This window comes from Saccopteryx bilineata, chromosome 5 (genome assembly GCF_036850765.1).
Source record: "Saccopteryx bilineata isolate mSacBil1 chromosome 5, mSacBil1_pri_phased_curated, whole genome shotgun sequence".
NCBI lineage: Eukaryota > Metazoa > Chordata > Mammalia > Chiroptera > Emballonuridae > Saccopteryx > Saccopteryx bilineata.
In genome coordinates, this window is record NC_089494.1 from 260,803,987 (window position 1) to 260,831,786 (window position 27,800).

General features: G+C 51.5%; 1 protein-coding gene across 2 annotated transcripts in view; it reads left to right on the plus strand.

Annotated features, from left to right (window-relative positions):
* Positions 1 to 17,793, plus strand: part of ZBTB49 (zinc finger and BTB domain containing 49) — a 31,531-nt gene extending 13,738 nt beyond the window's left edge. Inside the window, exons 3-8 of one of the 2 annotated variants that reach the window (XM_066279567.1) lie at positions 1,497 to 2,578; positions 4,360 to 4,406; positions 10,786 to 10,859; positions 12,012 to 12,094; positions 12,177 to 12,308; positions 16,628 to 17,793. In XM_066279567.1, coding sequence (XP_066135664.1) covers positions 1,497 to 2,578; positions 4,360 to 4,406; positions 10,786 to 10,859; positions 12,012 to 12,094; positions 12,177 to 12,308; positions 16,628 to 17,304 — 2,095 coding nt within the window. In that variant the 3' untranslated portion in view covers positions 17,305 to 17,793. Of the gene's footprint in view, positions 1 to 1,496; positions 2,579 to 4,359; positions 4,407 to 10,785; positions 10,860 to 12,011; positions 12,095 to 12,176; positions 12,339 to 16,627 lie in introns of both variants that reach the window. The other variant, XM_066279566.1, reaches the window with a different exon arrangement.
* Positions 17,794 to 27,800: the final 10,007 nt, after the last annotated feature.

The window sequence follows — 27,800 nt, forward strand, 5'->3', positions numbered from 1 at the left end:
AGGAGTGCTTCTATCCTCGTGCAGAACGGCCCCAGGCTCAGTCTGCGCCTCTCTTCCGTAGTCCCGGACGGTGGGGTTTGGAGGCTGTGGTCCGTTGACTGGTGTTTTCCCTGCCCCTTCCACTTTGTACTGTCCTGGAGAAAACTCAGAACTGAAGGCTGGGGGGAGCAGGTGACTGCATCTGACAAAGTGTCTTTAGTAACACTGCGAGACCCCTTCCCTCACTCAGCTTGGTATTGTTTACAACACAGATCCCTTCCCCAGTGAACTTGTCTTGTGCTGGAGTAGAGCGTGTGGGCTTTGTGGAAGCGTGCCTTTATTCCCACATTAACTCACAGGGTGCTGAGAAATGGCCTCTGGCAGCTAGATAAGGTCCTGAGTGCAGAATGAGTGTGTGTCAGGGACCTGGCAGTCCTGGTCAAGGACAGAGAATGGTGGGTGGGGCTGGGCAGAGGGGCGAAGGGTGAGTTCCTGTCCCCTGGGGACAGAGTCTCTGTTTGGGGTGATGCAGTTTCTAGAAATGGAGAGAGGTGATGGTTGCACGTCATGAATGTACTTAATACTGAATTTACCATTTGAACTGTATTTAAATGTTTAATTTAACATGTATATTTTGCCACAATTAAAAATTAAGGTTAAAAAAATGAGTGTATACTGAGGGTTGGTTTATTATACCTATTTTTATTTTTAGACTTTTTTTTTTTTTTTTTTTGTATTTCTCTGAAGTTGGAAACGAGGAGGCAGTCAGATTCCCACATGCGCCCGACCAGGATCCACCCGGCATGCCCACAAGGGGGTGCTCTGCCCATTTGGGGCATTGTTCTGTTGCAACCAGAGCCATTCTAGCGCCTGAGGCAGAGGCCATGGAGCCATCCCCAGCGACTGGGGACAACTTTGCTCCAATGGAGCCTTGGCTGTGGGAGGGAAAGAGAGAGACAGAGAGGAAGGAGAGGGGGAGGGGTGGAGAAGCAGATGGGCGCTTCTCCTGTGTGCCCTGCCCGGGAATTGAGCCCAGGAGTCTTGCACGCCAGGCCGACGCTCTACCACTGAGCCAACTGGCCAGGGCCTCTATTTTTAGACTTTTTAAGGTACTTAGATGTGGGAATATTTTTGGATGAGTTTTATGGCCAAAAATACATGATTTGTCAGACTAAACATGAAATAATGAAAAATATATGTCCTTTAGTTTTCTGTACTCTATATGTAAACAATAATATGGATAATTACATTTGAAAACAGTTATAACTATATTGCAATATTTTACTTTGAGATCTACTTAGAATTTAAATATTCAACAAACTAATTTTATCTATCTGAATTGCTTTATTAGATGGCTTGCCAATTTTTTAAAAAGTGGTAAAGCATACTTAATTTTAAAATCGTGGCCTTCCTAGAACGGTAGTCGTTTTGAATAGTAGTATGAGTGTTATTTATGAGAAAGTTGCTAGCATGTATGAACTGTTAACACTGTACACAGATATCTTTTCTTTTATCAGGAGCCTCTTCCAGAATTCTTCCGGCCAGAAGAGTGATGTTTTTCACTTGGATATTAAAAACGTGAGTGGCATTGGGCAGATCCTGGACTTCATGTACACCTCTCATCTCGATCTTAACCAGGACAACGTGCAGGTGCTGCTGGACACAGCACAGTGTTTGCAAGTCCAAAACGTTCTGAGCCTGTGTCACACGTTCGTGCAGTCCACCGCCGCGGAAGAGGCTGCCGGCATGCCTTGTGGCAGTAAGTGCTCCCTGCAGAGCGCCCTGGCACCTGGCGCTGACTGCACCGTCACTGTCGGGGAGCACTACCCTCCCTTCCTACTGCCGAAGTGCCCGGCGGACCAGCCGCACTTGCAGGCTGCACCGTCCGTCCATCTGCATAATCCTGCAGGTGAAACGCCGAAACCGGCCCCTGAGACTCTAGACGGCAGCTGCAGAGAACTGCCGTCCAAGCAGCCAAACTACTACAAACTCAGGAACTTCTACAGTAAGCAGTACTATAAACAAGCCGCTTGTCCCGGCCCCCAGAGGACAGCCGAGCAGCCCTTCCCCGCCAGCCCCCCCACAGACCTGAGCGCTGTGGAGAGCCAGCCCTGTGCCGTCAGTCACTCCAAGTGTGCCCCGCGGGCCGCACAGCACTTACCCTCCCCCTTGCTGGCCCCGCCTCTGAGCGACCCAGCCCCAGACCCGGACCCCGACAGTGCGTGCCAGCCCCCCACAAAACAGGGGAGGCTCAAAAAGCACATCCACCTTAAGAAGCTCAGTTTCCTGAAGTCACAGAAATCTGCAGAGCAGACTTCCGACGCCATGTCGGATGAGGGTTTGACAAAGAGGACCGGCTCTGCGAGTGAGAACACTGGAGAGAAAGCCGGCAGTCCGGGCGCAGAGGAAAAAGAGAGCAAGGACCTCGCCAGTTCCGAGGCCTTCAGCTGCATGAACAGCACCGAGGGGCCTGAGGGACTCGTGGCACCGGAAGACCAGTCCCTGACGCTCCAGACCCAGAGACAGTACGCGTGTGAACTGTGCGGGAAACCCTTTAAACACCCAAGCAATCTGGAGCTTCACAAACGGTCTCATACAGGTACACTGACCGAGTGCCACAGCGGGAGGCAAGGAGACGGGGCAGCCGGCACACGCCAGTCCTGCTCCCTCTTTGTAAGGAGCTTTGCTGTCGCTTCATGTCACTGACGTCTGCCAAAAAAAACAAAAATGAGGAGCATTAGCTACCTTTTAATTTATATTTTTGGTGATGCCTCTTAAAGAAGAATCTTAAAGTTCTGTAGATGCTTTCATAGAGCCACTTTTAAAAGATGTCATGCTTGACCCTGGCCGGTTGGTTTAGTGGATAGAGCATCAGTACAGCGTTTGGACGTCCCAGGTTCAATTCCTGGTCAAGGCACACAGGAGAAGTGACTATCTGCTTCTCTTCCCTCCTTCCCTCTCTTTCTCCCTCTCTCACTCTCTCACCCCTTCCCCCTTCTCTCTGTCTTCCCCTCTTGTAGCCAGTGGCTCAGTTAGTTCAAGTGTCAGCCTGGGCACTGAGGATAGCTTGGTTGGCCTGAGCGTCAGCTTCAGGTACTAAAAATGGTTCAGGTTTGAGCATCAGCCCCAGACGGGTTGCTGGGTGGATCCCGGTTGGGGCGCGTGTGGGAGTCTATCTCCCCTTTCAAAAAAAAAAATCACTTTTTTTTATTCTAATTACATTTTTATATAATAAACTTTCCATCTCTAAAGAAGTATAGTGAGTTATTTTGAACTGCTGATAATTTCAAGTTCTAAAACAAGTTATATTTGTCTTTAAAATTAAATTGTTTCTTTTTCTAAAGCATCATGTACAATATACAGGTGATGTATTGTAGAATTGTGCACCTGAAACCTATATAATTTTATTAGCCAATATCACCCCAATAAATTATTTAAAAATAAAATAAATGAAAATTCAACATTTAAATAAAGAAGTAAAAGTATAATGTAGGTTAATTCAGACTAAAAATAATTTAGTTTGAATAATTCTAAAAGTTCTCTGGAAAGAAATTTGAAAGCTAGCAAGCCTCAACAATGTAGTAGGAAGGGGTGGGTGGTTATTTTTTAAAGAATCGTAATGAAGCCACCTGTGTGAGGGGAGTGGGGAAAATGGATGGTTCCTGGACGTGCAAGTCCGAGAGTTATCTAGGCTAAAGGTGGGACCTTAAAGTGCACTTTTAAACTGATCATTTTCTAGAGACTGTATTTAGAACTGCCGCAATTTCTTTGCAGTAGAGTTCCATTCTCTATAATCTGTTCTACACGAAAATGTCATTAGTCAGTTACTGAAATCAGGGACTCTTCCACTGTTAGCATGTTCAATCAAGACTAAAAGGCAGTGGAGAGGGGCTTTTCTCTGTCCCCCTTTCCAGAGGCCCCTCTCTGCTTGGGGCTGTCCCGTGTCCACACATGGGGTGTGAATGAGACCCTCGTTCTGCTGGGACCTGTTGGTAAGGGAAAGAGCCAGGCTGAGGGACCCGTGAGCAAGTGCATGGCGTTCCGCAGGAAAACTCACACTTGATTTTCAACGGAAAGAAGAGACAGTGTCCAAAACCTAGGCAGGGTGTGAATGCAAATAAGTAAGTTCAACTTCAGCATAGCGTTATATTTGGAGAACAAGGTGACTCTTCAAGAAAAGTAATCATATTTCACTTTGTCATCCCTGCCTGCCACCTGCGGACGAGAGAGACCAGGAAGAGGGTGTGGAGACTCCCGTGACGAAGAATGTAATCTCTGCTTTGAATGGCCAGACTCGGGGATCGCTTAAACAGTTTAAACAGAATTACTGTGCAAGTGACATGAATAATTTTTACAAGTTGTTGTTTTGTTTTGTTTTAGGTGAGAAACCTTTTGAATGTAACATTTGTGGGAAACATTTCTCTCAGGTGGGAATACTTTTATTTATTGTTAATAATTGGAAACATAAAAGCCAGTGTTGATTTTTATTACAAATAAGACATACTTTCGAAGTTCTGAGAATATCCATAACTTAAAAGACTTTCGATTACATCAGAAGAAAACAAACCCCTAGTTTCTTGGGGAAAACGCCGTGTTGTAGAAGTGTGGGAACTCTCGCAGTCACCCCCGCCCCGGGACAGGCCCGGTCCTGGTACATTCCCACTCATAACGTCCGCCGTATGACGTGCACCTGCAGGCTGCTGATTACACTGGGCTACGTTCAGACAAACATCTGCTTGTCGGAACTGTAGATGTTAGGGTGTTGGAAAACAGACCAAACAATTTTCATTCCCTGCTTTTGCTACCTTTTAGCTGACCTCTGCTAAGATGACGTATCAGTTCTCTCATCCAGCCAGTGTGTATTGTGTCTCCCTGTGGGCTGTATACGGACCTGGGCACTGGACCTAAAGGAACCCACAGGTATAGTGTTGTAGAGAAAACTCGGAATGCAGGCTTGTGGGAGCCTGCTTTTCCTTCCAAAACAGAAGGAAACTGCCCGTGCCCCCGTGCGGGGCCCTGACATTCCAAAAGGAAGTGAGACGAAGCCACTTGGGGCCCAGGCACTCAGTCCTGCAGAGGGACAGTCCCCACACGGCTGGTGAGTCCTGCCGTGGCAGCATGTGCGAGGCTGTTCTGCTGGGGGAGAGATTTCCGGCTGGGCCTTGAGCGGGAAAGGAGACCGCTAGTCTGGGTGGGAGTGTGGAGGCGGCCCTGTCGGGCACAGGAACAGCCAGAGCAGTGCTGTCTCTGACACATTCGTTCCCCAGGGAGTGACCCTCCGTCCCCCACACACCCAGGCCACCCAGACCTGCCATCTTAATGACTCCTCAGCCTGCCTGCTCCGGTTTTACCATCGGGCAGGGCCCCGTCTTTCTCCTCATCCGGGAGAATGCCCGGCACCCACTGAGAGTTCAGTACGTTTTGAGAACTGAATGGAGTGATTGTCCCTCTGGTGGCCAGTCTGGTTGGGGCTTCTTCGCTCCAGCCTCTCCTTGGGGTTCAGAGCGTGGGCTCCAGGGCCAGAGGGCCTGGTCTGCACCCTGCCGCCACCTTCCTCCTGTGTCTGCTCGGGTTCCTTGCCTGTAAAACGGGCAGTGAGAGCACCGCCCCCAGTGGAGTCTGAGGAGTGAGTGAGGGGTGAGGGTCAGTGCTCAGCATCTGCATGCACCGCGTGCTCAGGAAACGTCATTTCCTGTCCGGGGCCAACACCTTCCTCTTCTCTCCAGGGCTCTGCTCCTGCAGACAGTCTGAGAGCGCCCGCACACACCACTGTGGCCTCGCTGGGAGAGAGCTAGACCGGGTGACCAGTAATTATTAGTGATCACAGCTTCTCAGCCTCGTGTTAGTAATTCTTAACATAAGGATAATACTATGTCAGGGCAACATTAATAGAATTAAATGAAAAAAAATGGACTGGAAAGCCCTTGCTACCTTTAAATTGTGATCATTTAAGTTCTGTCCCCTCCTTGCCTGGACACCTTCTGCGACTTCACTGCCCGCCGAGTGAAGTGAGGGCCGACGTCCAGGCATCTGGCCTCCCCGCTGGCCCTACCCCCTGGCGTAAACGCCCCCCCCCCCCCCCCCCCCCCCCCCGCGTAAACGCTGGCCCTCTCCCCCGGCGTAGACGCCAGGCCCACTTCGAGGCTCTGTTGGCTTGGGGTGGGGCAGGGGTGGCGGCAGCATGCTATGCAGCGAGGGCTGCAGGCCACACTGGAGACCTTGTCCTGCACTTCCCTCTGGGTCCTGCGGGGGCAGCCCTGCCTGGGGGACACTCGGAAGGCCTGCTCTTCTGTGTTGACGTCTGTTGTCAGGTTTTCTTCAATGTAGAGTTATGGGTAGTTATGGTTTTCAGAGGTATATTGTTTTATTTCATAGTGAAATGATGGCACTTCTGTAAACAGACCTAAAACGCTTCACTCAGTGTGTGTTGGCCACAAGCCTGCAGTGTCCAGGGGGCCCTGCATGTGCTGGGGACAGAGACGAAGGCGGCTTCCAGGGCCGGGTGCTGAGAGGAGGAAGCACGTGTGAACCCTCAGAGACAGCAAGCGTGGGAAGTGCCACGACAGGAACATGTACAGGAAACGGGGAAACCACAGTGGCTTCAGTCGTTCTCCACGGACGGGGGTCACAGTGGAGTGTCTGCGTGGGCCGACACGAGCTGGTCAGTGCTTCCCTCCTGGAGTGATTGAAAGTCAGAAAACACGTTTGCCAGTGAGAATTGTCTTTTATGCTGTTTGCTTAATTCATATTTAGTAGGGTTTTAAAAGAAAAAGTTAGCCACAACCTTAATAGTATATCAGAAAGCCATATGAGATGTCGACTTTAAGAAGCTTCCATCGTCCTGCGCTGGGCCACAGAATATACATGTCCTGACCTAATTCTGGACACTGTCCCCGGTCTCGGGAAGTAGAGGCACACTGCAGCGGGAGAAAGGGGGTCTGTGTGTGGGGGTCCCCTGTGAGGAGTAGAGGCGGGGCCGGGGGGTGCACCCGGGGCGGGGCCCGAGGTGGTGAAGTGACAGGTCCTGAGTGCCTGTCACATGGGACAGGAGGGAGCAGCGGCGTGGTCAGCTGTCTGGGGCAGGAGCAGCGCTGCAGGGAGGCGAGGCGGGCTGCGAGGGGCGCAGTGTCCTCCCATGGGCGGTCTGGAGGCGGTGGCTGCGTTGTCCCTGTGTGGGGGAAGGGGTGCTGCCAACGGGGGACGGGGGGGGGGGGCTGCTTAGGCACGTGGTTCCCAGGACACTGATGTGTCTGATGCCAGAGGTGACAGTTACAGGCCATCCAGGGTGCAAGTGCAAAACTAAGACTAGTTTATTCTTTTATTTTAAAAAATGTTTATTGATTGACTTTAGTGAGAAAGGAAGGAAGAGAGGGCAAAGAACGGCAATCTGCTCCTGTCTGTGCCCTGACCAGGGATTGAACTAGCAACCTCTACACTTCAGGACAGTGCTCTAACCAGCTGGGCCATCTGGCCAGGGTGAAACTAGGAGTAGTTTAATGAACTTTTCCCAAGTTATTAAATTTTCAACTCCTGAGATGATAATTTCCACATTTTTCTGTTAAATGTCCTTTTAACAGTATAGTGATTATGTCTGTGTAGGTGACATCTCTGTGTCAATCTCTATTTTTCCCTTTTACTGTATTACTTTGTGAAATCCTAAAGTCTTAGAACTGAACTAGGTGGCTTTTAAGATCTGAGGTCCCTGCTCTCTCCAAAGTTCTGTGGTTTCCTGACTTTCTTACATAGACAGCTGCCGTTGGAAGGTCAGTCTGGTAGAGAGTGACATGCTTGGTTTGTTCACGTTCAGACACTGCTGCTGCTCAAGGACCTGTTAGAAGGAGTGCACAGCATTTTAAGAATTACTCAACAAATCAGAGGCCCGTGTTCTCTCAGTTCTGACAGCTCCGTCCTAACTTAGAGCCGCACTTGCTTAGGAAGGGTGCGGGCATGGGGTCCAGTCCGCTGTCCGCCGTGCTGGTGACTCCCCTCCCAGGTCCGCTCTTCTGTGCCCTGTGTCATTCTGCTTTATAAGGACATGGTGATGGTTAAGGGAACGCTGTTGAGCTGCTGAGCAACGTGTGTCGTTAACCGTGACGCCCCAGTACTTGATGGCTGTTGTCGTTATCACTTGCTGGAGTTTTTGTGGCTCCAACTACAGATGATTTCTAAGACATGATCTGTGTACTTAGCATATAATTAGAGATAGCAAGGTTTACTAAAACTAAAAGCATGACTAAAGGTCAAACAGTCTGGGCCCTTTTGCCACATAATGTATAAATTATCTGAATACACTATTGGACTTTCTTGCCTGAATTTTTCTGTTATTTAAATTACTTTTATATTATTTATCAGACTAATAAGTTCTCCTTTATGTGGAAAAAGATCATTGTTTATAGTATTCATTTCCACTACCGAGTAGCTAAAGAAACATTCTATTTTTTTTTACTATTGCTTATTAACATATTGAGTGGAAGACCATTCAATTATACTTGCTTGGAAAACAAGTCATTGTTATGCTTTACTTAAAAATGAAAACTGCAGCATTCCTGAGAACTGACTCAAAGACTGAATTGCAATCGTAATTCCTAGTTTACGAAATAACTGGAAACGAGGGGTCTGACCCGCAGCTGAGGAGATGTGCTGTTTGAGTTGTTCTGTAACCGATGAGCTGTTCTGAAATTTGGAAGCTCTTGCTCCAGAGCAGGCAGTGGTGAGTTATCTTTCCTCCAGTGAGCTGCTTCCTGAGAGGCCAGGTGACCCCATCACGCCAAGTGTTCAACACGAGCCAGTTTGATCCCAGAATCTCGCACGTCTCAGGTTTTCCCCAGGTGACACGATAGCTCAGGCTCACACACCAAAATTAGTCTCTGGCCCAGGCATGTCACCAGAGCCAGCACTTTATCTGAACCTCAGTTTTAGAGCTTTGATAACAGTTACTAAGGGCAACTAGGTAATGCGTGTAAAGGCCTAAGTAGAGCACGAATGTATCGCTATTGGCATTTGTTGCTTTATTATTGTTACTCATACTCATCCTGTTAAAATCTAGGTGTTTCTCAATATTTTGCCAAGTTCCTTCTCTTTGGCTGCTGAAAATAAAGCTAAGTGTTTTGTCTAAACCATATTACATTCTAAAAGGCACTACCTAATGCAGTGTTTCCCAGAGTCTGATAGATGTAAAGACTCTCTCAAAACTGAGAGTCCAGACGTGTCTTATTCCTGTCTGTTTGCACTCATAGGCGGGCTTCAGACCTGTAACCATGAACTACCTTTGCATTTTATTTAAGAAATAATTAACAACTTGGAAAAGCCAAGTGTGTTCGTTGAGTATTAGTGTTCATTCTCCCCCCTTGGCTTATTTTGTACGTCATGCCTGTGCACTGTACCCTTGGGTATATTTAATCATTGCAGTGTTTGTGTTTTTGACGGAACACTATAAAAATTTAAGTAGGGGGTATGACAGATTGAGACTCTTAACTTAAATGATAGCCGTGGAAGATTTTGTCTCTAAGTCCTAACTTACAGATGAGACAGCCACGATTTAATGTCTCAGGTGTCTGCTGGTTCGGTTTCAGTGTGCTAGGGGTGATCTCGTACTGATTTCCTATATTGATCAGTACGTGGAAGCTGGTTTCAGTGTGCTAGGGGTGATCTCGTACTGATTTCCTATATTGATCAGTACGTGGAAGCTGGTTTCAGTGTGCTGGGGGCGATCTCGTACTGATTTCCTATATTGATCAGTACATGGAAGCCGGTTTCAGTGTGCTGGGGGCGATCTTGTACTGATTTCCTATATTGATCAGTACATGGAAGCCGGTTTCAGTGTGCTGGGGGCGATCTCGTACTGATTTCCTATATTGATCAGTACATGGAAGCCGGTTTCAGTGTGCTAGGGGTGATCTCGTACTGATTTCCTATATTGATCACTACATGGAAGCCGGTTTCAGTGTGCTGGGGGTGATCTCGTACTGATTTCCTATATTGATCAGTACATGGAAGCTGGTTTCAGTGTGCTGGGGCGATCTCGTACTGATTTCCTATATTGATCAGTGCATAGAAGCTGGTTTCAGTGTGCTGGGGGCGATCTCGTACTGATTTCCTATATTGATCACTACATGGAAGCCTATGTCGTGACCTCCCTGTAGGTAAAGTTTTCTCTGTAAAGCCCTGCCGGTGTCAGACAGGGACATAAAGTCCCTGAGGCTGAGCACTACTGTGACTCTCCTGATTTGCATTGTTGCGCAGAGGACAAAATGACAAACCTGTCAGGTAGAACAACTGTCCTGCAAAGGAAATACTGCTAAATGTCTTATCTCTGTGAACAAAAGCATGTGTTCTAGGAAGAAACAGTGTATATGAAATAACCTTGTGTAAGCACACCTTTTGTTTTCTAAGTGATACTTGCATGTAGATGGTCCAGATTTAAAAATAGATGAACTAATACATAAAGGTCTGTATAACATGAAAGCTTAGCGACCTCCACAGCAGCCCGCACTGTGTGTCACAGTTTATGAGAGAAACGGCACAAGGCCAGCCTGCGATGGAGCCGTTGGGCTCACGCCCAGCCCCTGGCGCAGGAGCACAGGTGGGAGAGAGGCGGGCTCGGCAGACCTAGGCGGGGACCCCCCAGTCCCGTTAGAGCTGGGCCGTCCTTAGCCTCGCACGGGGCTCCGGAGTTGTGCGTATCCAGCCATCCTTTCAGAGTTGGACTGGACCCTGGCTCTGTCTGTCAGTTTCCATGTGAATGTATTTAACCTTTCTAAAAAGCCCTTTCATTATCGGCGTGCTTTCTCTTCTCCCTTTCTGCAGGCAGGTAACTTACAGACTCACTTACGTCGGCATTCTGGTGAAAAACCGTACATCTGCGAAGTCTGCGGAAAGAGGTCAGTGCTGGGCCTGCCTCGCGCCCGTGGGGAGCCCCGTGTCTGAACTTGGGGCTTGGACTGCTCCCAGCGAGCTGCCTGGAGGCTCCTGCCACAGGGGAACGAGTCCTCCCTCTGCAGAGCCTTGCATGTGACACACGGAACAGCAGAAAGAAAAAGATGATAATTCAGAGAAGGAAACCTAGGACAGGAGTCTTAGGAAATGGGATTTTACAGTAAAGATTTATACTAAAATTTCCACTAAAAATGGCTATGAAATAGATGAATGCCTCAGACTTCAGGAGAAGGGTGGGAGGAAGGGCCCTTCATGGCCCCTCAGGGCCGTGGGAAGTGGGGGGGGGAGCCCTGAGGCCACGTGGGATTGTGACTTGGGAGAGGCGAGTGGATTTGGGGGCAGGATTACTCTGGAGGTGAAGTGCGCTCTGAGGAGGGGCCCCTTGGGTGTGCACGCAGGTCCCTCCGCCCCCGGGTCACTTACTGCTGGGACAGCAGGCACCAGCCATGACTGGACCAGCCACATGGCTCTGTACTCATTCATTTAACCACTGATTCGGCGTTTATTAGCCACCTGCTGTGTGAGTGCTGTGCTGGGCGCGTAAAGATGAACCGTAGGACTCTGCCTCTGAGAAGGTTGTCCTCAGGAGTCTGGAGGGAGGACACGGGGACAGAGGCAGCCCTGCGGTGCAGGACAGGAGGCAGCACGGGAGAGCCAGGGCAGGGCTGCTCTCATCAGTCTCAGGACGGTCATCTCTGCAGACGGGAGAGGACAGATTCTAGGCCAGCAGCCTCGCGTGCCTCCTGCCTGCCAGGGGAAGCACAGCTCCTGTCAGGTGTGGTGGGAAGGCGAGACCTAGGTTCCCACTCGCGGGCCGGGGCTGGGATTCCTCCCTCAGCCACGTTGGTGGCCATCTCTGAGGAAGAAAGATAAATGCAGCTAGGTAGAAAAAAGCATTTCCACAACAGAACACGTGCATTATTTTCTACTCTCTTTTTAAAAAAGGAAAAAGTAAAGCTGTTTCTAAGTGCGCATTTCCGTTGCGGTCAGGCTGCTTGTGGGCTGCGTTCTGAAGGCGGTCGGGGCAGCCCTGTACTCGTGGTTATAAAGGCACCACGTAGAAAGGCTCTTACCTGCATTTCCGAATCACGTTCCAGGTTCGCAGCTTCTGGGGATGTCCAGCGCCACATCATCATCCACTCGGGGGAGAAGCCACACTTGTGTGACATCTGTGGCCGAGGTATGGCTGCGTGTCCCCCTCTCTCTGGCAGACACTGGCGGGCACTCTCGGCCCTCAGCTGAGCGCCATGTCGTCTCCCCAGGGTTCAGCAACTTCAGTAACCTTAAGGAGCACAAGAAGACCCACACTGCCGACAAGGTGTTCACGTGCGACGAGTGCGGGAAGTCCTTCAACATGCAGAGGAAGCTGGTGAAGCACCGCGTCCGGCACACGGGTGAGCGGCCCTACAGCTGCACGGCCTGCGGTGAGTGCCCGGAGGCCCCGACCCCGCCGCCCTGATCCCTGGCTGTGGGCGGGCATCAGCTGGCTGGTGTCGGATACTCGCTGCTTGCTCTTGGGTAGAATGGCAGTCATGCTGTTTCCTTACCACCGCACGTGGTCCTCATTCATTTCCACGTTCGTGTATCAGAATCCCGGAGTGTCTCTGAGGTGTCCACACTGGGCCCAGATGCTCCAGGGACCAGGGTGACTGAGACAGGGTCCCCGGGGCCGCACGCCTGGTCCGGCAGCTGGTGCCCGAGCACGCGCCTGGAGCGCAGGGCCACCGCTTGTCTGTCCTCTGGGGCACACTGCGGTCAAGAGGGAGGGCTTCTTGGGATCACGCAGTATGAAGCCCAGGTCTGACACATCAGTGAGTCATCGGGGAGGAGACGGAGAGCCGACGGCCAGTGTCACGGTGCTTCATTGTACAGGCCAGGACACGGGGACTCGGAGCTGAGTCACTGTCACCTGTGATCCCAGTGTGTCCCAGCCTCTGAGGAGCTGGGGTGCGCCCACGCGCGTGTGCGCCTGCGCCTGTGACAGTACCTGACGCTGTGGATGGAACAGGGGAGAGCGCCCGAGCCAGCTGTGGGAAGCCTGGAGTCCGGGCTGTTGAGAGCACTCGTTCCAAGCGGAACTGGAATTTAAACCAGGGAGGACCTGAACGTAAGCAGAGGACGACTCGGCTTCATCTCCCGCTTCAGCCGTGTGTGTCTCCGGACGCAGGTGTGGGCCGCTCCACGCTGCTCCCGTCAGTCTGAACGAGCGACATTGCGACCCTGTACGTCATGGGTGCAGTCTCTGGTCACTCGTGTGCAGTGTCAATTCCAGATCATTGCAGGCGACAGTGAGCTAAGGTTACATGTTCTCCTTGCTCCCTGTGGGGGCCTGCAGCTGCGGCCCCTCCCCCAAGGAGCTCCTCTCCCCTCACCTCACCTGCAGCCCGTCCCCGCCCCGCCCGCTGGCTTCTGACCTGATGGGTCAGCTTGGGGAGCTGGGGCGAGAGAGCAGTAAGGCCATTCTCGTGTGGCAGGGTCAAGCACTGGAGACAGCGCTATTGAGCTAAAGGTCCCGTACTGTAAACTACACTTTCCAAGTGACCATTTCAGAGGTTTTGTGCTGGTGACCGAGTTGTGTGTCTTCACCACAGTCAAGCCCCAGAGAAACTGCTCAGTCACTCCCCATTGTCACCCCAGCCCTAGGCGGCCATTAATCTACTTCTCTCTCTGGATTTGCTGCTTCTGAACATTTCATAGAAGCGGAGTCACCCCATATGTGGTGCTTTTATGTGATTTCCTCCACTCAGCAAACCTGCTGTGAACACTTGTACAAGTTTATGTGAGGGTGTTTGCAGTGTTTAAAGCAGGGGTCCCCAAACTTTTTACACAGGGGGCCAGTTCACTGTCCCTCAGACCGTTGGAGGGCTGGACTATAAAAAAAACTATGAACAAATCCCTATGCACACTGCACATATCTTATTTTAAAGTAAAAAAACAAAACAGGAACAAATACAATATTTAAAATAAAGAATAAGTAAATTTAAATCAACAAACTGACCAGTATTTCAATGGGAACTATGCTCCTCTCACTGACCACCAATGAAAGAGGTGCCCCTTCCGGAAGTATGGTAGGGCCGGATAAATGGCCTCAGGGGGCTGCAGTTTGGGGACCCCTGGTTTAAAGCCTTACTCTCTCCCTCTTCCTCCCCCTTCCTTTCCTCCCCCCCACCCCTCCCCTTCCCCGGCATCTCATGCCTCTCCTAAAGACAGCCCCCAGCCTCAGGGTGCTTCCTAAGGGGCAGACCAGCACGCTCTCCACAGCCCTCGGTTTGTGGCACTTCACTCCAGGACTGCCTCCCCTGGGGTCTCCTCCGCAGCCCCCCTGGGCAGTGCTCCTACACTGGATTTAAGCAGCCGTGACTGCTCTCCTGGCAGTGCGTCCCTTGTCCCTTGTCCTGCCAGAAACACTCCGTTCTGTGTTCCAGGGGACTGCAGGCCCACACAGTCCAGAGGTGACCGTCCTCTCTCTGCCACCAACACAGGTGGCCAGCTCGCTCCCACCAGACCTCCCAAGCAGGAAGCCGACCCTGCCCCCCATGGCCTGCATAGGGCAGGGTCGCGCCCGCCTCTTGGCCGCATCGACTTGAGGGATATAGGAGAACAGCTCCCAGAGTCCTCTCTCGTGGGGACCGTCTGTCACTAAAATGTATACATATTAAGCACCCTAAAAATGGTATCTACTTCTGCGCAGTAATTTCACTACTGAGAATTTATCTTAAGGAAACAGCAAAAGGAAAGCTGTAAATTGCACGTCAGATAGCACAGCGAACGGCAGAAGCAGCCCAAACTGCACCAGTAGCGGGCCAGTGTGAAGCGTCTGACCTACAGTGCCGCGCGTCTGAATAGAACACGCCGTGGAGAGCGTCCGCAAACTGAACGTGCTGTCCCTGTGGCGTGACGTGGCGGTGGCCATAGAGGGAACACAGGAAGGACTGCTGTGGCCCGTTCAGTGCCGTGTGCATGGGGGCGGAGAGGCACGCAGGCGGAGCCACTTCAGAGTGGGGGCCCGAGCTGCCGCCCAGAGAGGCCGCCTTGGACCTCTGGAGCGTTAGAACAGGGCGCCCCGGCGTCAGCACTGGGCCCGACGCAACCTGGTGCTCCAGAGAACTGTCCGCAAAGGTCACAGGAAAGCAGCCGTGACTGCTAGTCCAGTGGTTACTGCAGCTAAAAAGTAAAAACGTTATTTCGAGTTAGCCTCACTGTAAGCTTTTCTGCACTGGTAGCAGGCTCCTGTCCTCTGGACATCCTTGTCCCTTCCCGTTCTCATCAAGACCCCTCTCCAGGTGGGAATACTGTTCAGCCTTCCATCTCTATCAGTGCATCCTAAATTCTTTTTTTCTTTTTTCTTTTTCTGAAGTTGGAAACGGGGAGGCAGTCAGACAGACTCCCACATGCACCCGACCGGGATCCACCCAGCACGCTCACCAGGGGGTGATGCTCTGCCTATCTGGGGCATCGCTCTGTTGCATCCAGAGCCATTCTAGCGCCTGGGGCAGAGGCCACAGAGCCATCCTCAGCACCCGGGGCAACTTTGCTCCAATGGAGCCTTGGCTGCGGGAGGGGAAGAGAGAGAGAGGAAGGAGAGGGGGAAGGGTGGAGAAGCAGATGGGCGCATCTCCTGTGTGCCCTGGCTGGGAATCGAACCCAGGACTCCACGCCAGGCTGACGCTCTACCACTGAGCCAACCGGCCAGGGCCATCCTGAATTCTTACGGATCTCAAATAAATGCTTGTTGCCTCTCACTTTGAAAGGACTTGTTTTTAGGTTAACAGAAGAAAATGCCCAAAATGTAACACATAGGCATTGACATCATTTTGTTCCTAGACAGTGTTTTTAGATAGCCCACCATTGCTTGCCCAGGGCTGGAGAGCTGAGAATTCAAATAGAGTGACAGACAGGTAAGGGAGGAGTTAACAGATGTGCACGTAAACCGTGTAGTTCTCACTCCTTTGTAAATACACCATGACTTGTGTCAGGTTAGTGACTGGGTTCATGTTCTGATCCCCTTGCCTAGTCTAATCATGGAAATATCCCTACCTCAATCATACATACAGGCAACAGAACCTAGAGAACTATGTGTAACGTTATGTTAAAAGCAGAATACAAAATGCCTTTGCAAAAGATGTTTCTAAATTATAGATCAGCTGTGCTGCCTGACTGGTGGTGGCGCGGTAGATAGAGCATCAACCTGGGACGCTGAGGTCCCAGGTTTCAAAACCCTGAGGTTGCTGGCTTGAGCATGGGGTCACTGGCTCAGCTGGAGCCCCCTGGTCAAGGCACTAGGAGAAACAATGAACAACTGAAGTGCCGCAACTAACTATGAGTTGATGCTGCTCATCTCTCTCCTTTCCTGTCTCTCCCTCTCTCTTTCTAAAAAAATAAGTAAATAAAAATATAGATTGTGCTAGGTACAAACATTTAAAGGAAACTGATAAGATTTCCCAGCTCCCACAGGCCGGCAGGGCTGGCAGCCTGGCTTAGGCAGCCGGTGACCCAGTGCAGAGGGACAGCGGCTGGGCGGCCTGAGAGGCGTGACTGAGCCCTGCACGCCCAGCTGCGGGAGGAGGGGCTGCTGGGAGCAGGAGGAGACCCCCAGAGTGAGCGCGAACAGCGGACTCACCTCCACTCGCCTGAGAGCCACTCGTTCCGTGGTCTGGAAGGGGTGGCGACCCTCCCAATGCCCACTTCTGAAAAGACCCCTCTCTTTGTCCAGGGAAATGTTTCGGGGGATCCGGCGACCTCCGCCGTCACGTGCGCACGCACACCGGGGAGAAGCCGTACACGTGCGAGATCTGTGACAAGTGCTTCACGCGGTCGGCCGTGCTGCGGCGGCACCGGCGGATGCACTGCAAGGCCGAGGACGAGGACCAGGAGTCGCTGCAGGAGCTCGCACGAGCCATCAAGACCTCCGAGCTGGACCAGGCCCACGGCTCGAGCTCGTTTCCCCAAGACGTCGCTGTGACCGTGATGCCCGTGGCTGGTAAGCTCCGGCTCCACCCGGTGGAGGAGTCAGTGACAGAATTTGACAGCCCCTCGGATGGCTCCTACTGCAAGTTCCGGTCCACACCTCAGCCTCATGGCGTCAGCGACCAGGACAAGCTCCGTCTGGATCCCAGCAAGCTCGCCAAGGCTCCCGGGCAGCACGTGCAGCACCAGGCCTTCGCTTACTCTGCCACGGACACCGCCACAGGCGATGGGCCACTGCCGGTGGACGGCATGGCCACGGTCCGCTCGTCTCTGGCCACTTTGGACAACCACTGCGGCGACTCCATGGGTGGCCGGGTGTCGGCCATGGCGTACAGGAACTCGGAGGGTCAGTTCTTCTCCAGCATGACTCTGTGGGGGCTGGCGATGAAGACGCTGCAGAACGAGAACGAGCTGGACCAGTGAGGCCCACGCCCGCGCTCCCAGCGCAGGGCCTCTCCGCTTATTAGCTTATTACGGTTCTGGTTCCGTTCCGAGGAGTCTCCTGGAGGGGGCCCTGCCCCGCCCCCCCAGGGCCACGCCCTGAGCCTCTGGGAGGGGGCCAAGCCCTGGCACGGTGGCGCCACTTGCCCCCTGCGAGGCTGATCACTGGGATCCTCAGGAGCCCAGGCTTGGGAGGGAGGCCTGTGGCCCACCTGGAAGCAGTCCCAGACTGGAGCTGGCGTCACAGAGGCCAAAGGCGAGAGAACCGTTTCCCTGGCTGGCTAGCGTCATCAAGTGTAGACTTTGGGTCAACTACTCTACACTTTGGTCATGCTAAAGAGAAAATATATATATAAAAGAATACAAGAAGTTTTGTATTTTTACATGATTGAAATTTGTAGTACTTTGTATTTTTATTTACACAGATTTTGTTTATGAAACTCATACTATAATTTAACTTGAATAAATGAAACTTGCATCTCTGTATACTGTATGTTTCCTCCAGCACTTCTGTTAATCTAAAGGCCGTAGCGGTAGTAAAGAAAATGAAGAGCTCACCCTTCAGGGACAGGTACCGGTCCTCATCCAGTCATCCTGGGACAGCAGGCTTCAGAAACCACCAGAACAGAGCCCGAATCCTGGCTGGCCCTTGCTGGTTAGGCCGTGGGCAAGCTACAGAACCTCCAAATCTTTTCTGGGTTTTCTTTCCTAGTCTGAGCATCTCCACGGTCCTGCGGGGCTCCCTCCAGTGAGCCCGTCATCCTGCATAAGGCCCTGGGATTTTTGTCTCCTGTTCAGGACTGTTTGCCTTAGAGCAGTGTCTGTCACTTAGTAGATCTTCAGTAAATAACTCAGAGGAATGTTGTTCAAATGCCTTGTAGTTAAAATATTGGACCTCCTGCATCGATCCTCTGATTTTCTTTTCTCTCTGGACCCTGTTCAATCAAATGACTCTTGTCCCCACTGCTCCATAGAAACACATTGTGCCACTGGTCTTCGTTGCTGACCAGTGGTCAGTTCTCTGTCCCCAACTTAATTGACTCTTGGGCAGCGCTGGCAGGTTAGCTGTAAACTGGTCCCTCCTTCCTCTGTGCAACAAGAACCAGAACTTGCTGAAGGATGGCTCCGTCTAGATTTCCCTCACTTCCTGGCTGCTCAGTCTCAGGCTCCTTTCCCATCTCTTGGCCCACACTAAAAAAAAAATGCAGCATACTGCCCTGCGTGGATTGATCCCCAGTCAGGGTACATACAAGCATCAGCCAATGAATGCATAAATAAGCAGGACAACAAACTGATGTCCCCCCTCCCCCCCTGTTCTCTCTCTAACATAACATCAATAAAAGTTGCAGTGTACCAGATCACAGGTCATGTCTAATGACTATAAGGGCTATTTGCTCTTGACTGCCACTCTGGTGTCCAGCCTGGGCTTCTCCCCAGAACTCTAGAACCCTATACCCAACTGCTTACTCATCACCTTCATCTTAAAGTGCCACAGACATCAGGCTGGATATTTCACAGCCCCTCCCCTCCCCATGCCCACCTCATTAGATGGCAGTCCCGTCCTCTCAGTGGCTCAGGCTAACAATCTTAAGAGTCATACACACACACACACACACACACACACCCCGGCCATCAGCCGACATTTATGGAATGCCTCCTGTAGGCCAGCCACTGGGTTTGCCCCGGGCTCACAGAATACAACCTGCCTGGGCTGAGGGAACTCGCCTGGAATAAAACTGCTTGGCAAGGACAATAGTTTGTCCTTGTAGAATAAAACTTGAAGAAAGAAATGCAAACCAATAGCTCATAGTTCCTGTCTCTTCCCTTTCTTGCCTTACCAGTCCGCCCCAAAGCCTGAACCTAAATAGAGAAAGACAGCCTTGGAGAGAAGGCTGGGAGGTGCGTGAATGAGGGCTTAGACGGTGAAGGACCAGGCGCCTCCCAAGAATGCTCTCCCTCAACCCGGCAGCACCCAGGGAGGTAGTACAGCGTCTGCATCTTTTTTATTTATTTATTTATTTATTTTTTAAATTTTCTTTCTCTATTTTTTTATTTTTATTTTATTTATTCATTTTAGAGAGGAGAGAGAGAGGGAGAGAGACAGAGAGAGAGAAAGAGAGAGAGAGAGACAGGGGGGAGGAGCAAGAAGCATCAACTCCCATATGTGCCTTGACCAGGCAAGCCCAGGGTTTCGAACCGGCGACCTCAGCATTTCCAGGTCAACACTTTATCCACTGTGCCACCACAGGTCAGGCCAGTGTCTACATCTTGTTGTTTCCTTCTAGACATACATGTTTCTCTGCAATCAGGTACAAATAACTTCACCACTTAAACATTTTTCTATCCACTCATACCATACATACTACTTTGCATTTGTCATATAGCAAATTGTCACCAACATTTTCCCTTGTCAGAAGAAAAAAAAAGTGTGTTGACATCAATGCTAAATCCCTGTCTTTTGTGCCTACCATTCCCTTCAACCTGAGGATGTCTGCGACGGCCCAGCACAGGTCTGAGCCCAGAGCAGTGCTCCACAAAAATACCCTCTTTTCCTCGATTTGACAAGGAAACCTATGGGACCTCACCGGCTGTTTTGCTTTGGGTGTGCTTCCAGCCACCAGAGGGCGGTGGAGCCTCTCATAGTAGGGAGGGACTGCCACCTGGAAGACCTCCATTTTTGAAATGCCCTGCAGATCACAAAGCTCATTCACCTACCTGGCCCCCCTCCGTTCCCCAAGAAGCCTGTTAGCCAGGGAGCATTCTCTTTCCCCAGTTTTAAGAAAAACTGGAGGACTACGTTTTAAGAAAAGTCCCTTGTTCGTTTACTTTTTGTCCCTGTTGAGTGCTGACAATGTCCCAGCCTCCAGTGCCCATGCAGGAGAAGCCCTAGGAGGTACACAGTCTAGGCCCTGACCTCGCAGCTCCACCCAACAGCTTCATGAACTTGGCGCAGTTCCCAGGGCTCTCCGTGTCCCCTCTGAACCAATGGGCTCAAAAAAAAATAGCTCAAGTCATGATGAAATAGCCCGTGAGAACATGATGCTAAGTGAAAGAAGCCACTCAAAAGGTCACATGTATGGTTCCATGAATAGGAAAGGCCCACCATAGGCAAATCCATAGAAAGCAGATGAGTGGTTGCCAAGGGCTGGGGGGTACGAAATGACTGCTCATGAGTTTGGGGTTTCTGCTTGGGATCTGTGACCCCCAAGAAAGAGTGTACCTGCTAAGGCCTGAATTCATGAGTCTACCAGCTATTGTTTATGTGGGGAAGGAGGGCAGGCTTCCGGCATGCAGCATTTCAGGGAGGAAGCCACAGCTGCAGCTGCAGGATCTCCTGCGCTGTGTTCTGCCTGCTGAGCCCAGCCTTATAAAGGAGTTCCTGGAATGGTATTTCTACCAGTGAACTGATACCAGCCCTGCCCTATCGGAGCTGCACAGCTATATCCTCATTTGCATCTTTTCCAACCAATCAGAGCAGTTCTAGAACGACAAATCTGGTCAGTGCTTTTCGGGCCAATCAAACCATGCTTTAGGGATCCTCATTTGCATATAAGTGGACCAATCAAGGATGAGGGGGCGGGAATTTCTCTCTCTATAAAATAGCCTCTTCTCTGTCTCGGTGAAGGTCTCTCCCAGTGTGTGCTGGGTACTGTTTCCCCAGCTGCAGTCTCCTTGCTTGCGCTGTCTTTTAAGCTTTTTCACTTGGGCAGAGTTTCTCACTTCACCACACCTCAGATTGGGGACTCTGGTTGGCATTGAATCAGCCATCTTTTGTTGACAGGATGATGAAAACATTCTGGAACAAGATAGTGGTTGTTATGGACTGCATTGTGTCCCCTCTCCCCCCCCACAAAATGAGGTCATAAGGCTGGGGCCGTATCTCACAGAACTGATGTCCTTATGAGAAGAGATGCCAGAGCTGGTCAGGCAGTGGGGACTAGGGCGCCCCTGTGCTCCTGAGCGGTGGCCTTGGTGAGTTAAAGCGCCAGCAGGTGCCTGGAGAGGAAGGAATGAGACACCTGTCTGGTCTGGTTGTCTCCTGGCCGACCCCTCTTGCTCTTCCCCCTCTACCCTCAAGACAAAAAAAGTCCCCATGGCCTCTCCATCCCCTGAGAACCCCCTAAACCAGCCGGGCCTGGCCCCGGGTTAGGCTGGCAGAGGACATGTGCTGTCATGACAGGGTCACAAGCACCTTGACCTAATCTCTGCATCCTCTATAATTTTGCTAATCTCACCCCAACCCCACCCAAGGCAGAGGAATGCTTTGAGGATCATGGAGGAAGGTCATGTGCTCAGAGACAGAAGAGAAACAAGTCAACATCAATAATTTTCAAAATAGTACCCCTTATAATTAAACATACAAAAGTATAAACTGATTCTGCCCGGGGCCAATTGGAATGCAAAAATAATTCTTGTTTGTGGACCTGTGAACTCGGTCCTGTGAGCAGAGCTTCCGCTGGCTCCTTTGCAGCTGTGAAAAGCCAGCCCCACCTCCAGTCAGATGCATGTCTGCCTTCCCCATCCGAAATGTGTCTCTTCTTTGGGGTCTCTGCTGAACCCATCAGGACATTTGCCCGGTTCCCTTCCTGAGTAACGAGTTAAATTAAGTCTTTAAGACATATTCATTTTTAAATCTGTGTGAGAGGCATTATTTTACCCTTTTTTAAAAATTATTTTTAACAGACTTCTGAGAGCAAAATTTATTCAGAAGGAGACAAAAAATTCTCTCGTTTTACTCTTTAATTTATGCCTGAATTTGTTAGATTTCCAAACGTAGATTGTGTTAATTTGCGGGGGCAGCCATAACACAGTACCACTGGCTGGGGGCTTAAACCACAGGAATGTCTTGTCCTGGAGGCTGGAAGCCCAAGATCAAGGTATCAGCAGGGTCGCTTCCTTCTGAGGCCTCTCTCTCCGGCAGTAGATAGCTGTTTTCTCCCGGTGACCTCACACGGTTGTCCCTCTGTCTGTGTCTGTGTCCTAGTCTCTCCTCATAATGACACCAGTCAGACTGGATCAGGACTCACCCCGGAGACCTCATTTTACCATAATCATCTTTTTAAAAACTCAGTCTCCAAATACAGTCATATTCTGAGGTCCTAGGGGTCAGGGCTTCAACACTTTGAGGGGCACAAGTCAGCCCATAACCCAGAGCAAGAAACAGGAGGGCCAGAGAGCATGGCGTGTGTGTGTGTGGAGGGGTGGCCAGGAATCCTGCGGGGTGACCGCAGAGGCAGCTGCCCTAGTGTCCCCAGGACCTGCGCCAGCAGTGTCCTGAGCGACCCAGTTAGCGAATCTGCCTGTGGTGCCCATGCCAGACGAGTTTGACTGCTAAAGGCCATTTTCCCTTTGGTCTCTCAGACCCTCAGCTTACTGGGCGATGCTATCGGGGCCCTCGGCTGGAGACTGGCCCTGCACCTGTAAGAGAAAAGACAGAGTAAGTGGACTCTCCGCTTTAAGGAGAAACGCCTCTTCCTGCTGGCTGGCCTGTCACCACTGGTTTGGCCTCAGGGTGTTCCCAAGAATCTTGGCCGTGGGACCTCTAATCAGTGACACGTGAGGCGGGAAACCGAGCTGGTTCCAGGATGGGATTAAATGAAGGGCCCAGAGATGGGCAGTTGTCCCAGCTTGCCCAGGTGCCTGGCAGAACCACAGCAGTCCTTGTGAGGGGACAGAGTGAGGGCCAGGAGAGAGGCCAAGACACGGTGACAGGAGCAGAGATCGGAAGGATGCTTTTCACAGATGGAGAAAGGGGCCCCGAACTGGGGGACGCAGGTGGCCCCTAGCAGGTGGCAAAGGTACAGAAGCAGAATCGCCCCGAGAGCCTCGGGGAGGAACCCGCTCTGGCAGCATCTTGACTGCAGCTCGGGAAGTTGGTTTCAAACTTCTGAACTCCCCAACTGCAAGAGAATAAACGTGTGTCCTCTTAAAGCAACGTGCTTTTGCAAGTAGTTCGGCAGCCATAGGGAACTAACACAGTTGGGATTAGGTTTGACCGTGACAGAAACCCCCATGTAACAGTGACTTAAAGACGAGAGCTTGGGTGGAAGCCCCGGACCAGCTACCTCAGTTGGTTAGAGCATCATCCCAGTAGACCAGGGGTCGGGAACCTTTTTGGCTGAGAGAGCCATGAACACCACATATTTTAAAATGTAATTCCGTGACAGCCATACAACGACCCATGTACATTACGTATTATCCAATAAAAATTTGGTGTTGTCCCGGAGGACAGCTGTAATTAGCTCCAGCCACCCGCAACCATGAACATGAGCAGTAGGAAATAAATGGATTGTAATACCTGAGAATGTTTTATATTTTTAACATTATTTTTTTTATTAAAGATTTGTCTGTGAGCCAGATGCAGCCATCAAAAGAGCCACATCTGGTTCGTGAGCCATAGGTTCCCGACCCCTGCGATAGACCAAGGTTGCAGGTTGGATCCGTAGTCAGGGCCCACACAAGGAGAGAGCTGGACACGAAGTCTGGGAGTGAGGGGACCAGGGCTGTGGGGACTCTCTCCCAGTTCTCCCCACACCACCCTTGATGGGGCCCTTATCCTCGTGGTCCAAGATGGCAGGGCACCCACATACCAGGCAGCGGGAGGCGGGAAGGGACAAAGAAGTCAGAGGCGAGGAGTGGGTGGCACCTGACCCCCCTGGCAGGTGCCCGGGAGCCGCCACGCCGCCCTCCAGTGCCTTCCCCCTTGCCAGAACTTGCCGCAGGCCCACGCCCGGGTGCGAGAGAGGCACGGCCGTGGTGCTTTTACTCTGAGCAGGCACATCCCTGGAGAACATTTTCTTTTTTAATTTTTTTCTTTTTTTCTTCTTTTTTTTTTTTGGTGGGGAGGTTATTACCGCAGATGAAAAAGAAATGGATATTGGGGCATAGTCCACATCTCTGCTACACTTACCCTGCCTGAGCCCACCAGGCAGGAATTGCTAAGATTCAAGGGGCAGAAATCCTGCCCCAGCAGGGCTTACGCAAACAAGGCTTTGCTTTCCTCAGAGAACAAAAGGGTTATTTGCTGGTAATACAATTATTAACGGTAATGCAGCCATTTCAAAGATGACCACACTTTGAGGGTTGGTGTCCATCCTCAGACCTGGAGCCTCGTGGATAGAAGAAGGCTGCTGTGGCTCCAAACATCATTTTGGCATTCAAGGCAGGAAAAAAAGTGAAGAGTCTGACAACCTGTATGTCTCTCTTCAATGGAAAACAAAGGCTTTCACGTAGACGTTCCCAGATTTACTTTATAGCCCTCCTTGGCCAGGACTGCGTCTCATGGCCTCTCTAGCTGCAAGGGAGTCTGGAAAACCAGCCTATTTGATAACATCAAAACATATGTACCTATTGACCACTAATTCCATTTCTAGGAACTCCTATACCAGCCATTATCACCAAAGCTGTGCACAGAGACTTGTATATACCCAAAGGTGTTCATTATGGTACCGGAACAAGCTGGGATTCAAGTTGCCTACTGCTGCAGAGCCAGCACAGAGATGGGTTCCGAGTGGAAGAGAAGAGTCTTTAATCAAACCTGAGAAGGGAGGGGGCCTCACCGCATCCAAAGCCTGCCTCAACAGTCACGACTGGCTGGCTGGTTTGTATATCTTGGGAAGTTAGTAATTTGTTATAGAGCATGCGGTTAGTCACACAGCAGTGTGCGGGAGGCGGGAGTCTGGTTTGCGAGAATGCCTCCTGGAAAGGTTGTTGGACACTGGCACATGTCTGTCTGGCATCCTTGATGTTGCTCCATAGCAGCAATGGTCTGGCACCTCTGGGAGCCATCAGTGCCTCTGGGGACCCATCCACAAGAGAGACTCCCAGCCTTTTTTCGGAAACAAAGTAACAATGAGGATTTGTGAACTAAGCATCTGGTTATCTACCATGCCTTAAAGCCTTACCGGAAATTCTGTGACTGAGCCCTTACAAGAAATTATTGTCATTTAACCCCTTATACTGACACTGTCACTTGTCACTGTGAAACTCAAAAACATCCTTAATGTTCAAAATGTGTTGTTTCGGTCTCCACTCACGAGCCAGCCATTTAGTGCGTGTACTCAGCCCCTTTCCCTTCGGGGTTACGGTGAAGACCAGAGCCCGTCTGAGGCGGAGTGTGTGACACTCCAGCCCGTCCCTCGCCCGCTCCATCCTTCACCCACCGAGAGGACAGAGAGCTACCCAACGTCAGTGTGTCGGAGACACCTCGTTAAAAAGGTTTCCTCTTGGTTTATACTTTCGCTCTCGGGGAAGTGAAACTCTGTCCTCCAACTCTTGAAACTCCGGAGGGAAAGTTGGGCGCGCGTGAGGAGGCAGGGACAGCAGTGTCTGGGTCAGCCGTGGTTCAGCTCCGTGTTCCCCGACTTCCTGCTCCACCGTCCCGCTGAGGCGACACTCGGCCCCTCTCCTGTAAGACGGGGCAACAGCGCTGACCTCCCAGGCTGCCGTGGGGTTTCCCCAGTGCCCCTGGCACAGTGTCTGTCACCTGGTCGACCCCAGTCAAACACTGGTCGCCTCCCTGCCGACCTTGGACGTTGGAGGAAGCTCGCTCCTGACCCAGAGGCATCCTGACATTAGCGACGAGAACACCGTGCATGTCCAGGGTCTCCGCTCCGGCTAGATGTCTCCCGGCACGCGTCCTCTGGGGCTGCTGGCTGCAAGGTGATCCGATTATTAAGGAAAGCTCCAGAGATGAAAGCTAAGACATAATCCACCCGAATGGCTTCAGAAGGAGCGTTTCATGGGACACTAAAACTAATCTTATAGAAAAACACAATTAGCCGTATCGTCTGTAAGTTCCCATCTCCCTGCCCGTGGGGTGAGGCAGGGAGCAGCCACGCAGCCCGGCCTCCCGTTCCACACGAGCGGACGTGGGCGCCTTGTCTGCTGGGGAGACGTGTCCATTTCGCGTGCAAGGGTCATTGTTAGAGGTTTGGAAACAATCTTCGGAAGCCAAGATGACACAGAGGACAAAATAAGTCATGGTCCCCCACCCCACCGCCTCCATTTCAGTCACGTCAATGCAGCTGAAGCGCCACTTGCTGAGACTCTTTCAGGCGGGGCCCCACCTCCCGGCGGCGTGACCTTGAGCAAGGACCTCACCTTGGTGAGCCTCTGTTCTCTGGCAGGCAATGTGCCTCCCTCACTCCCAAGGCTGGCTGGGGGGTGGAGGGGACGGAGGGAAATCTGAAAGCCCCTTGCTCGAGACTGGGTCCCGGCAAGCCCAGTTAGTGGTGGTTTCTTAGAGGCACTTGACCTTGAAGTTCAGTCAGGACGGGTTGCCTGTGGGAGAGTGGCTCCGGGCCCCAGGTCCCCGCCCCTCTCTGCCCAGTGTCCCTCAGGTGCAGGCTGGCTGACTTCCTCTGCAGCTTGCATTCTCCCGCTCCATCCCACCCTGAGGCGCCCGGACCAACCAGGAGATGGAGAGCCTTCCTGACAGGCCTCGGCCTCAGTGGGTGTGCAAGGCATGCACTCACACGCACATGGACATGTGCACACAAAAACATATATACACAGTAAACATGCACACGTGCACGCACATGCATGCACACAAGGTCACAGCATCACACAAGCTGGCTAGCACAGTGCCCTGGGTTTGAGTTTCAGGACTGCCCCTCACTGGAAAGTTCCAGCTTCCCCATCTGTGAAAGGGCTGTAACAAGAGTAGGGACCTCACAGTTTGCAGACCAGGAACCAATGACTCTGGAGCCTGAGTGTGCATGGGATTCACCTGGAGGGCTGGTGGAGCCAGAGTTTCTGGTCCGGCGGGGCCAGGGTGGAGCCCAAGAGCTTGCAGATCTAAGTTTCCAGGTGAGTCTGATGGCCACTGGCCCCAGGACTCCACTTTGAGAACTTCAGTCCCGCCCTGGCCAGTTTGCTCAGTAAACAGAGCATCAGCCTGGCATATGGATGTCCCAGGTTTGGTTCCTGGTCAGGGCACACAGGAGAAATGACCATCTGCTTCTTTCTCCCCTCCCTCTCCCCTTTCTCTTCCTCTTCCCCTCCCGCAGTCAGTGGCTCAGCTGGTCCAAGTGTTTGGCTCAGGCACTAAAAATAGTTCAATTGATTCAAGCATCAGCCCCAGACAGGGTTGCCAGATGGATCCTGGTCAGGGCACATGTGGAAGTCTGTCTCACTATCTCCCTTCCTCTTACTTAAAGAGAGAGAGAGAGAGAGAAAGGGAAGGAAAGAAAAGAGAACTACAGCCCTGGTCTAATGCTGAGTCCCAGCTCAGCTCTGCAGTGCAGGTTCATAACTCTTGAACCCAAAGTGCAGGCACTCTGCTCAGGGGCAGGAAGCAGCCGTCCCAATGAGGCTCTGGACAGGGAGCCCTATGAGTTCTGTTACAGGCTCTGGGCAAGGACAGCAGCTCCACGCAGGGGCCGTGCATCCTCTCTACTGAGCCTCAGTCATGGAGATTCACGCTTGTGAATTGCTTTGGAAACTCGAACGAGCTATTAAAAAAAATGCATATGAAA